We start from the raw sequence: 13,580 nt of genomic DNA on the forward strand, positions 1-13,580 counted from the left end.
GGAATAATTATTAAGAGTTACTTCTCTTTTAGCTTTATCATGTATCTAGATTTTTTTAGTTTTATGGAATCTGCTGGACACAACTGAAGCAATATAGTGAACTCTTTGAAATTTCTGGCCTATCCTCTTTCATAAAACTAGGGGGAAATGGGTTGAGCACTTGGCCCAGCACCAGTTTGGAAGGAGATCATCATTAATAGAAGTGGAGGCATATCCAAAGACTGACGACTGAAAAGTCATTTCTACACAAATTATTGTATCAAACAATTTTCCATAATGATTCTGAGGCACTTAAAATGATTTTCCCTATGTATGGAAGTGAGTTTCTTGATGTTCAGTCAAACTAAAGTTTGAGAAAGATGGAAATCTGCTCCATTTAGAATCTTTCTTTCATCAATTTTTCACTCTCCATCCAAATGGTTCATCAATGAGTGGGACAGCTCCCCACTTTGACTTGTCTTCTTTTGCACTAAGCAACATTGACAATCTTTCTTGTTGATGCATATTCTCTTAAAAGTATTCCTTTTTAAATGTGTTGTATCTCAAATGCACATTTATTGTTTGTTCAAGAATTTAGAATAGAATAGAGCTGGAAGGGACCTTGGAGATCTTCTAGTCCAGCCCCCTGCTCAAGCAGGAGATCCTAAACCATTCCAAACAGGTGGCTGTCCAGTCTCTTCTTAAAAACCTCCAGTGATGAAGCCCTCACAATTTCTTTTTTTGTTTTGTTTCAAGTTTTTTATTCTGTAACATATAAAAATTCCATTTTCAATTAAACAGTGTGTTGTCTGGGCACAAATAATTTTAGGAAATAATAATCAAAATGTTTACAACAGTATTCAGAATAATAATAATAATAATAATAATAATAATGATGATGATGATGATGATGATGATGATGTTTACTTAACCATTTTAACATACCTTCCTTATATCATTGATCCTTTCCATATATTTCCCTGTTTCTAGCTCCTGTTTTTGTCAGCTAACCATTGATAAAATAAGTCCCAGGTCAAAAAGTATTAAGTTTCTTTCTTTTCCTTAATTGTGTTAGCCTATCCATGTCTGCACATTCTAGTATTTTTTTAATCACATTTTCATCTGTTGGGGTCTCTTCACTTTTCCATTGTTGTGCAAATACAATTCTAGCTGCAGTCAGTACGTGTAAGATCAAATATGCATTCCTTTTATTATATTTATCTGGTAAAATACCCAACAAGAATACTTCTGGTTTCAAATCAATATGTTGTTTACCATTTTTTCCAGCCATGTATGTATTTTTGTCCAATATTTTTTGGCTTTTAGGCATGTCCACCACATATGATAGTACGAGCCAAGCACCCACAATTTCTGAAGGCAAGCTGTTCTACTGATTAATTGTCCTCACTGTTAGGAAATTTCTCCTTAATTCCAGGTTGCTTCTCTTCTTGATTAGTTTCTATCCATTGTTTCTTGTTTTGCCCTCTGCTGCTTTGGAGAATAATTTGACCACCTCAAATATTGGAATACTGCTATCATATCACCCTAGTCCTTCTTTTCTCTAGACGAGCCAAATCCAAATCCTGCAACTGTACTTCATATGTTTTAGTCTCCAGGTCTTTTGATAATCTTAGTTACTCTTCTCTGAACTTTTTCCAAAATCTCAACGTCTTTTTTGTAGTGTGGTGACCAAAATTGGTTGCAGTATTCCAGGTGTGGATTTTTTTTTTTGCTCACAAGACTGTGCTGCAAGCACACAAGCTACAAGATAACCTTATTCTGCCTATATCAAGAAAACAAAGATGAAGCATGGTGGGGGGGGGGGGAAGCAAACTCATCCTCAAACTCTTGATGAAGAAGCTAGGGTGGGAGGGGAGGCATGGGTGAAAACTGGAAGGAAGCTTTCCTTTTATAAATCCTCAAAATATCATTGGTGTTTTAAACATCATTTTTTGGATTCTACTGTGATGATATTAATGGGTTTGTTCCACACTCTTTTTCTGTTCAAATTCTACATTTGTAAATGATTTTTCATAAAGATCATTCAAAGTTCCTTCATCAAAGAAATTCAAACTGGATGAAATTTAATTCTGAAGGATGATCTCAATCTATACACAAACAGGAGGCAAATTCTCAGTCATTCTTATTCTTTTTCCAATAGTTTTTCTTCAGTAAGAGTATAATTCCCTATGATTTGTGTATGTTTATCCAACCAGAGGAATGGTTAAAATACCTAGGTACGTTCAGCTTGTAGAAAAGGTGGAGAGAAGACATGACAGCTATCTTCAATGATATGAAGGATTGCCACACTGTAGAGAATGTTTTTTAACCTTAGCAACCTGGGATTTTAACTCTTAGAATTTTCCAGTCAGCACAATGGAAGCCCACTCATCCTGAAGTTGCTATGGTTGAGGAACATTGCTGCAGAGGGTTTGGAACTCTTCTGTTCCAGAGAAAAAGAGGACTACTGAAGGATTTTAAGACCAGATTGGATAACTATTTGTCTGAAATGGTATAGAGTTTCCTGCGTAAGTAGGGGGTTGGACTAAAAGACCTCCAAGGTCTCCTTCAACTCTGTTATTCCATTAATGAAATCTAACTTCAAGGATGTAGATACAGATTAGATATTAGAAGAACTTCTTGACAGTAAGAGCTGTCAAACAGTGGAACTGATTGGACTGATTGAATTCATACTGCATGGAGTGGTTTCTTCCCCTTCGCTGGAAGTTTGCAAATAGAGCTGGAAACTCATCTATTGGGAATGGTTTCATTATGCCTTGTTTTCTTTGCCTTTTGCTGGCATTGTAGGGCAATATTTTAAACTACAATGATGTCTTCTCCTCAGCATTCATTTCCCAGCATAAATACATACATTTTCTACTGGAATTAAACCAGGAGACAACTTCTAAAATTTATATTTTTTCTCCATTAATTTAAAAATGCCAAACGATGTCTATGTGCTCTGTTCTAGCTAGTTAAACTAGACAATAATAATTTACTGCAGATGGCACTGTTGCCTTATATTATGAAATACGAAATGTTAAGATTTGAAGCAGACATTTTATTAATGCACAATGTTCTGGAAATTACCAGTAAAGTACATTTGGGTAGACATAACAGAATTTGTCAGTTTTAGTTTCAAACACATTCTAATTTTCCTGACAGTTTGTTTCAGTTCTGTTCTATATTATTTTAAATATTTTGCAACATGAATAGAGATATACCCATCGCTTTCAATACATTTAATCCCAACTGTGCATACTTTCTAAAATTATCTGGCTTCATTATAATGCATGTTTGTGTACATTTATCTTTAATTTTCTAGTTTACCCTGCTTATAACATGCACATGTTAAAGTTGTACAACTTGGCTTTTTTCTTCTACACTTATTCGCTCTTTCTTCATATATTCACTTTGTGTTCTGAGCATCATTCATTCTGCCTTAGAAACCACTTCAATGTATTTCCTTTATGCTGATCTCTCACATTTGTATTCAATCCATTTTCATTCAGTACTCATTCATTTTCCATCTCTTTTTGTTTTCATCATACACATTTAGATATTCTAGTTGCCCTAAATTTATTTTTATGTTTCTCTTAAGATAATTATTTTGTAAAACAATACACACAAAAGTGCTGGAAGTCTATTGTTTATCCATCTTCATCTATTTTTTTGTGTGTGGGGGGGAATGGTTCCACAAAACAGCCATTTTTTTTGTGCTGTATTTGGTTTATTCTATGCAATATATCCTTTTCTCTATGCTTTGTAGAAAATATTTCTCTTCTTTTTTGTAGCAAGTATTTTCTTGTTTGCATTTTGCTGCAATCCACAGCCTCTTTCATTTCATCATTTCCTCAAGCCTCTTTTTCATTTTTGCCATTGGCATAATTCATATTACCCCAAGCAGTTTATGCACCCTCTTTTCTTCTGTCTATTTAATATTTCTTTAATTGAGAGATTAATTTATATTTTAGTATGATTTTGATCAGGACTTGTGCTTTTACTCCTTTCCTTTTCTTCCATGTCCATTTTCCTTGCAAATCCACTCTTAACACTATCATAAACTGACTCACATACATTTACAAAATCTGGTCATTCCAAGAATGGAAGCTTTAAATTTTGCTCCCTCATTTAAGAGGTGAATGAGGTGGGACAGTATTTTTTCAGGAGTTCCATCACAAATGAATATCATTTGTAGTCGTTTGAAGTGGTTTATTCCTTTTATTGTTATTTATGGTTAGCTGTGTTTTTGTTACTCTTACATAAAGTATTAAGAGTCACACAGGAAGGTCGTGATTTATTGGAAATAAATGAATAAATAAAGCTTATTAAGAGTTAGTTTTAACACTATGACACTTTTAGTCAAGACAGAATAAATACCTAAAACAGTGACTTACCTTTGATTTCATTTTTTTCTAATTCTTTTAGAGCCTGAACAAATACAATTTGACTTTCAGTAAGTGGCCAACTATTATATAACACGGAAGCTTGTATAATATATTTGTGGGTCTGTAAAATTGAAAAACAATATATTACAATTTCGTATATAAAGTTATTGGTTTAAATCAATAACATCCTCCTTGACTGCTATTTTAAACCATTGTAGTAGCTTCAGAAAATGGAAAGAAAAAGAGCTAAAAATAAGATGTTTGATGAATTCAGCCATGATAGTTATATAAAAACAACATATCTGTTAGTGGTAATTTCTAGCTTCATTTAAATTTCATTTGAATTTGCTATTCTTTAAGGTTAATATTATTTTGGGTAGTTCAACTGTGTATCATCATAGTTCACTGTAAAACCTCTATGCTAAGATATAAGCAATGAGAATCTAGGCTATAACATAAAAATAAAGAAAAAAATCCATGGTAATTATTAATTTAATAACCATACTAAAACCACACACATCAATATCTTAATTACACAGAAATGGCATTTTGTTAAAGTTCAATCTTTATTGCTTTTCAGATTAAACATTTTGATAACGCCCATAATTTAATATATATTCATACATTTGAATAATTTCTGAAAATAAACCTTTTTTTGCAGATCATGTGAAAATGAAATCAGATGACATTACTAAAATAACCAAAAAGATTTAGCCATTCCTTGGGAAAAGAGAAAGAGATTGGAAGGATCAAAATGGAGGTATAGTTGTAAAGCTGTGTGCAAAATTCATGCATGGAAATCAGGGTCGATTTCTTTGTAGCAAGATTTTACCATGCTTGTGAGAAAATCTCATGGCACCAAGTTTTACAAAATATTGAGTCATCTTAAAACTTGGTGAAACAACACATATAACAAATTTGGGACAGGATGTTTATTCCCTCATGAAAGACAGTAAGGTTCTAAATAGCCATTCAGATCTTTCACCTGTTGAAGCAAATTCTCATCAATGATAGGAAGAGCAGGAATATCTTCTTCTGTTGAAACTGAGCCTTCCTGTGATACCTTAGCCGAAGTCTTAACGTTCTTCTGAGTTGTGACTGTGCCTTTTTTCTTAGGGGCTACAACTTCAGCTTCTTTTTTGGGTGTGCTTTGAACTACACCACCTTTACTTGCTGTTGCTGAGAAAGGAAAAATAACTTTAAAGTGATTCAAACAAGTATCATTTTTTAAAAAATTTGATTTATATGCCACCCTTCTCCGGAGACTCAGGGCGGCTTACAATGCGCTAAGCAATAGCCTTCATCCTTTTGTATATTTATACAAAGTCAGCTTATTGCCCCCACAAACTGGGTCCTCAATTTACCTACCTTAGAAAGGATGGAAGGCTGAGTCAACCTTGAGCCTTGGCGAGATTCGAACCTGCAGTAATTGCAGGCAGCTGGTCTTAATAACAGGGTGCTTTAGACCACTGTACTACCAAGGCTCTTTTAAATAATATTGTATCATAAATAAATAAATAAATAAATAAATAAATAAATAAATAAATAAATAAATAAATAAATAATTTTATTTCTATACCGCCCTTCTCCCGAAGGACTCAGGGCGATGTATAGCCTATTAAAAGCACAAAGACAGACATCAGTTAAAAATAATTAAAATTATTAAATAATTTCAGCTCAAATTTAAAACCCCAAAAATTTAAAACACCCAATTTAAAAATCATTACATTGATAGCCTGGCCTGGTGGAACAACAGGGTCTTGAGGGCACAGCGAAATACACGGAGGTCAGAGATCTTATGCATTTCCGGGGACAGTTCATTCCACAGGGCAGGGGCTCCCACAGAGAAGGCCCTCCCCCTGGGTGTCGCCACCCGACATAACTTGGCTGATGGCACCCTGAGCAGACCCTCTCTGTGGGAGCGAACTGGCCGGTGGGAGGCTATTGGTGGCAGAAGTCGGTCTCGAAGATATATATATATTGTATAAACATCATTTTGTTACTGATCTGTTGGTTGATCCCTTTTATCCTTTACATTTAGACGTGCCACAAACTTTCCCAAAAAGACTTATACAATGTGGCCAAAAATATTCAAAAAATATTTTTGAAAGTTAAAATTCATTTAGTGTGAAAATATTTTAAAACTTTAACTTGGAATTTGAAAATACATACCAAAATATATGACGTGTAAAGGTCTACCAGTAGAAATAACTAGCTGTTTCTGATGGAGTCTAGACTATTAGATACCAAAATAAAAACAAATAATACAAAAATGTGTAGACTAGAGAGATAACTCCATCTACATCCCAGTTAAAAGATATAATCAAAAATCAAGGCACATCTTCCTTAGTAGGCAACATCTGATAAGCAACAAACAGCACCAGGAACAATCAAGGAAGAAACAATACTCAAATCAAGGAACCATCAAGAAAAACCTCCAACCAAGATTGGTGGGAAAGCTACTATACATAAACAACCAACAAATTCCACTTCTTCAGATTACCTATTCTGGTAATGAAACATCTGCAGAAAAACAACCAAGCTCAGAGAACACCAAGTACCCATAATTAAGACTAATATTGCTGGCAATAACTCCATAGTAAATTCTTAAAGGCCTTCCAGAAGAACTAGATTTTTACCAGTTTCTAGAAGACCATGAAAATGAAGTTCATTCTTACCTCAGCAAAAGGCTGCTTCATAAGAATCCCTCACAGAGAAAAGATCCCTTTGCTGCACTTCCTGGTATTTGGAGATCCTTAGCAAATGCTCATGGCCATCTTGATCAGGTGGCCAAACTCCATCTGGGAGAATGAACTTCTTAAATACTCAAGTTCTGAACCATATAGGGTTTTAAAGCAATTGAATTCTTCATTGTACTCAGCAACATACTAGTAACTATGCAAACTCCTGCAGTAATGTAGCACCACCACTGCCAGTGAGCACATAACTCTTGCATTTTGGATCAGAAGTTTCTGGTTGGTACTCAAAAGCATTCCCAATTTCCCATGTAGTATGAAATATAGTTATCTAACTGGGAGATGGTAAAAGCACAAGCAACTATTCTCAATACATCATGTACCAGCTAAGGCTGCAACTGGTGAACCAGATTAAAGCCCACATGGCCTTGACTTCCATCTGCTTTTCTGATAGAAGTTCTGAGTCCATGACATATTTAATTATTCAATTTAGATTGCAAGCCTGTTCTCTCTGGGGATGAACAATTCAATTCAAGAGGCAAAGTTAGTCCTAGCTTTTAAATTAACAGCAGTCTTGTTTTGGTTGAGCCTTGCTTCTGTTTCTCCCCGCTCAAATTCTGATAGCTCTTAGGCACTGAGTGATTTCTATCACATCTTGAATTGGGCCCGGGGTGGGTGGAGTTACCCATATTGATGGTACCTCATCCTGAATCACCAGAAATCTTCTCAGAGTGGTTTAATGTAGATGCTAAACACAATAGAAGTACTGAATTCTGAGGCAACCCTGTAACAGGAGTACCCAAAGGCTTGACTTCCCTTGTCCCTAACATCACTGATGAGACCTGCCTGCCTGAGCAACACGCTCTAAAACTAGTAGTCCAGAAGGATACCATAAGTACGGAAGATTGCAGGAGGTTTATATAATAGTATGTGGGAATGACCTTGGGTGACAGGAGAAAGAGCTGCAGCCTAGACAATAGTCTGATAAACAAAGTTTGAGTCCAAAGGAAAAAGGGTGGCAAAAGCTTCTGGCATCGCCATAGCACACAAACCAAACGAAGTCCTCCAAAACATCCTAAATAAACCAAAAGACCTGCAGCCCCAGAAGAATAAACAGGAGACCTCTACAACATACAGTATAAGGACTATAACAGACACTATGTAGGACAAACAGGAAGAAGACTAGCAGAGCACATCCATGAACATCAACCAGTAACCAGAAGACATGAAAACTCTTTCATTTCCAACATGGACAGACTTCACCATAATTATAAATTATTATTGAGAAACTGGGAGCATCCTAGACCAAGCCAAGACTAAAAACACTAGAGAATTCCTGGCACTCAGATAAATCAGCCATCAACAGACATACAAAGATAAACAACTTCTATGCACCATGCAACAGAGACAATCAGAAAGCCAAAACGGAAACAAAAGGCCAAAATATCTTGCCAGTAATCAACACCCAGCTAAGCAGAGATAGACCAACAGTGAGCTAAACAATACTAGACTAACAAGAAGTTAACAATACCCCTAGTCAAGGAATTATCAAGTCAGACAAACAAGCTAACAGTAAACAATAGCCTAATCAAGGAACCACAAGAACACTCCCACCAACACTGTCAGGGCAAGCCTCTAGTCTAGTATATAGAAAAGACACCAAATTCTACTCTCTTCTAGCAGTGATGATGTTACTTAGTTGGCTAATTAAATACAGTATTTGCAAGAAAACAACCATGCTCAGAGAGGACCAAGGATTCCCTGATGTACAAATATTCTCTTCTACTGGTACTGATAGAGGCATTTCCCAACACCAGATCATGTTTCATCTGCTCCAAGGTAATAGTGAGACCTAGTGTGTGCCTAACTGTAAGCATTGGGTTTGTACACAGGCTAATGTTAGAGACAGTTCATGGCTGATCCCAGAAAGTAGAGCTTAAAGGAAAGTAGTGCTAATATTATAAGCAAATTGATATCCACCTCTGAAATAGGATCAAGCAGCTTGGGAGGGATATTCTCATGCAACCAGGAGGACAGTACAATAGTAGCCTTTCCCAGCAATAAATATTTTCTGTAATAATCCTCCATCCTTTTGTAATTGTCTTACTCTATCCTGTATGTTTCCAGATCTGTTACCATTTGGTCATAGATTTACTGCAGACAAATCTGCCATTTAAAAATATCAGCCTAAGTGCACGGTCTCCAGGCCTCTGTATATCTGGCTGTGGGGTTGAGAATTCATATATATATTGTGCCACCACACGTAAAGAATAGTCTCTGACAATGATCTTGATAAAGTAAGTTACTTATATAAAGACAAGCATTCTCAAACAAGAGAGTCCCTTCCCAAGAGAAATATATTTTCAATGATTCACTTTTTTAAAGAGTTGTGATTCACTGGTCTTTACTTATGCTTCAAAACTAATTATTCTACTGGAACAAACAAAGGCAAGCAAAACATGTTTCTTTGAAGAGATGCTTGAAAAAATGTACTGCTTCAATTACTTTGGGGTTATCAAACTATAAGTCAGGGAAATGCCAGCAATTTAGAGCAAGGATTACATTTTTAAACAATTTCAATAGCATTGCCCAAGAAGAATGAGAATGTTGTCAAAACAAGAACTCCTTTAGTTCTCATTTTTGCTTACACATGCCCAAGGACCAGTTGTGGTATCACAAAGTTTGAGAACCTTTCAGATATATATTAAAATGATTAAAATTGAACATATTTATTTATTTCTTGTGAATCCAAACCTCAAAGGTAGGGATGTGTCACACAAATTCATTTATAATTTTAGAGAGTTGCAATATGGCAACATTCGAGAAACCCTGGATTCCTGGATAATAGTCATCATGGAGTTTCCCTTTCTCTACCACACTTCAATTTTTAATGCTTGATGACACAATATTATGGATTGGATTCTGTGAAAAGATTGATTAATGGGAATTGTTAGGATGCTTCAGCTAACTGAAAGAGGGAGAATATAGTTTTAGCTGTTTTGTTATGTATGGTTCAGATCTGAGGCTTACAATATTCAATAAAATCTTCCATCTTTCTGGAGTTGATTAGGGGTATATTATATAAAAGACTGCAAAAAAAGGAGTCAAATATTTGGTGACTGTGATAGCATCAGGCACTAACGTCCTATGTGAGACAAGCAGGATACATGACAAATGCATGGCTACTACATATACATACATACAAATACATTCAAGATCGCCATGATTACAATCATCATTATCATCTAGCAAAAGCATGGAATACTGACACAGACTACTTAAAGGTCTTTCAGAAGATATGAAATGAAATGCAGGAATGATAACATGACCCTTCCCAGTAGAGCTCGCCATCTCTTCTTCAGAATCCAGGACTTGTAGTTTAATTATAGTATCCAATTTAGAAGTCTGTACCTGCACAGTAGCAATAAGTGGCATTGTAACTTTTACTAAATATCTAAAGGGGGAAAAAAATCAAGACAGAAAATAAATAAATAATAATGTCATATGTAATTCTCTTCAGCAAGTCAAATTTTATTTTATTCATTTTCAAGAAAAGTTTTTAGCACTGTGAAATAAGGTTTGATATGAAAATTATATATACATATACATATACATATACATACATACATACATACATACATATATATATATATATGTATATTAATATGTTTTTCTTTCTTTTTTCGTAGGTTTTATGTGTCTTTCTCTTTAGCCAGGTTCTACCTACGTATAATATCTTGGCTTACGTAGGTAGAACCTGGCTAAAGAGAAAGACATATATATATATATATATACATATATATATATATATATATATTTGCTATTACACAAATAAGTAGAACACCAAAGTTACAGTATTACAGTGAAAATGGAGTTAACATTTAATATTTAAAAGTGACTCAAAAGAAAGTGAAAGTTATTTCTTACAAATTAGTAATAACATCTCAGTGAGAATGAACAACAGAATAAATAAGTACACTGAATAACTTTTCCCAACTTTATCCCCATATTATATTTTGTACTATGTCTCCAATAATCCCCCCCTCCAAGCAAAACTAATGGCTGAGATATGAGAGCCAATCCAACCTCCCCTAATCTGATGCTCAACACCAAGGACACCAGATTAAGGAAGGTTGTCATGAATAGTGTCTACTGAATAAGCTGTTCTCAAGGGAGTCTTGAAGCTGACCCACAGCTTCCATGGTCTTTGCAGAATTTTAATTCTTTTGCTTTGTTAGCACTTTAGTTTTCTTATGTTAGGTATGATCTGTACATGTAGGATGGAATTATGCTGGAAAAATCTGTCTGCTGATAGGGAATACAATTTTTGAATTATCTCCACAGAAAAGAAGTAAATAATTTATAAGGCCATCACTCTTTTTATTTACAGCGTGAACTTTACACTCACACCTGTAGAGTAATGTATTCATTACTTTTTATTATACATTATATTATCTAGCCAAGAACAAAAACTGGAACTGGAAAGCTATTCTTTTATTCATACTGCCTCTAATATTTCTAAACAAATATCTAGCAATATTAGATCATCTTCCTTAATCTTTAATAGTTTAATTAATATTATTCATTAGAAAAATACTGTAATGAAATGCACTGACCATGGTGGAAAGAATTACAAACTGAACTGAAGTAGTTTTTAGTCTATTTGTTAATATTTATTACCTTTCATTCCATTATTAATTGTAGAATCACCTGCATTTGACTATTATAAACCCACCCAACACAAATAGACAAAGGGTGTGTAAATTGTGTCTTTTTCCAGACTTGCACAATTGCTTTGTCAGCTGCTCCTGAGCGTCTCTACATGTGAAATACTCCTTTTCAAATACCTGCTCAATCCTCTGATATTACATACTAAAAATAATTTCTGTGCATAAAATGTATACTACTACTGCTACTAATCTTTTTCATATTTTACCTGAATATAATATGCTTATCATTTGGTAGATAATAGTCTTTAACTTCTTTAACAGCAAACATGTTGTTTACAGCTTCACGAGAGAGAAATGGAAGAGGAATGTAAGAACTTATGAGCCGAAGCCTTACTTTCCCAGCTGGCACAGGTGATTCACCAGTCTGAATTTCAGCCATGAAAGTATAGCCTTTCTAAAATAAAAAGTTAATTAATTGGAATGTTTAAGATGATACTTAAAAATGAAAGCTTTCAAGAATTGGAAAGTTTTTCTAGAATAGACTACCAATGAATTTATTTTGAACTGATTCTTAAATTAGAAATTTAAATTAAAGATCAAAGCAGTTTTAGCCTAATCAATTTGTCATCACATATTGAATCAGTCTCTTTTAATATTGAATCTTCAGTTTGAATTGTATCACACACTCTTAGTGTGTGTGTGTGTGTGTGTGTGTGTGTGTGCTTGTGTGTAGCAAAAAAAAAAAAAGAATGACAGTAATATGAAGATTAGTATCACAATGTTTATGTATCTCACCTTGTTCTTTGTATAAAGATATGGTGCAACTCTGAGAAAGACTCGAGGAATTTCCTGTAATGTGTCATTGTCAACAACATGCAATACACAGGTTGGTACTGTTGAATAAACTTTTGGTACAATAATCATGTCTTCTGGAACATGAAATATTTCCCTACAATAAAAAGAAGAATTAAAAATAACTTTTATATTAGGATTTTTTGAGTAAGTCTATTTCTAATTTGTTTGCATGGATATCCGTAATGTTGTTAAATTTTCACACTGAAATACTGTAAAACTCTGCTACCAAGCCAATATTTATTTAAATAAACATTTTGGTATATATAAACTGCTAAGAATTGCCCTGCAGTTCATTGGAAAGTTGACATAGGAAATGTACATTAGGTTGAAAGGTTTTGAAGTAGCCATTGAGTATAGCAATTTAGAAAGAAGTTTGACTTTTAATTTTTTTTTTTTATTAATGTTCATTTTCCAGGTCAATGGGGAAAAAAATGAAAGTATTGCTTTACTTTTCAAATAAAAAATACCAAGGAAGTCATTTAATAAATTTCTTTCCATATCTCAGACTTAATTTGTTTATAATGAAATTTACTGTTTCATGTTTGTAATATGGAAAGCAGAAACTGAAAGTATACTTAACAGAAAAAGAGATTTGCCTAAAAGGACATACTTTTAGTTATAAGGCAGCATATTAATATATCTGAGATTAGGACAGGGGAACATATAATAGGAAACTTCAGTATGTGAATATTTGGGTCTCAGGCATATTAAGAGATTTAGCTGTAAAATAAATTTCATTTCAGATTGCTGGTGGGTTATATCTAACTCAATAATAAACTCACCTGAAGACTACAAACCAAACATTTGGTTGTTGATCCCCATAAGTTACAGTATAATCAGCAAAAGTTGTCTTAGTCCATTCATCTTCATAGCAACGATATTTTTCAACTGACTTACATTTACTTTTAAATATATCTCTGTAAAAGATAGCACAAAACAATACCAAAATATTAACAGAGACAATGATGAAACAAATTATACCTCTGCTATAT

General features: G+C 34.2%; 1 protein-coding gene across 1 annotated transcript in view; it reads right to left on the bottom strand.

The window, feature by feature from the left end:
- The window catches only part of ADGB (androglobin), an 88,886-nt gene that overhangs the window by 14,785 nt on the left and 60,521 nt on the right, over positions 1-13,580 (bottom strand). Inside the window, exons 24-29 of the mRNA XM_070952022.1 lie at positions 13,371-13,505; positions 12,529-12,682; positions 12,000-12,187; positions 10,333-10,517; positions 5,353-5,546; positions 4,377-4,488 (exon numbers count right to left, since the gene is read on the bottom strand). Of these exons, the coding sequence (XP_070808123.1) occupies positions 4,377-4,488; positions 5,353-5,546; positions 10,333-10,517; positions 12,000-12,187; positions 12,529-12,682; positions 13,371-13,505 (968 nt within the window). The remainder of the gene's footprint in view (positions 1-4,376; positions 4,489-5,352; positions 5,547-10,332; positions 10,518-11,999; positions 12,188-12,528; positions 12,683-13,370; positions 13,506-13,580) is intronic.

The sequence above is a fragment of the Pituophis catenifer genome, unplaced genomic scaffold (assembly GCF_029215685.1).
Source record: "Pituophis catenifer annectens isolate HBS135680 unplaced genomic scaffold, rPitCat1.0.hap2 SCAF_1, whole genome shotgun sequence".
Lineage (NCBI taxonomy): Eukaryota > Metazoa > Chordata > Lepidosauria > Squamata > Colubridae > Pituophis > Pituophis catenifer.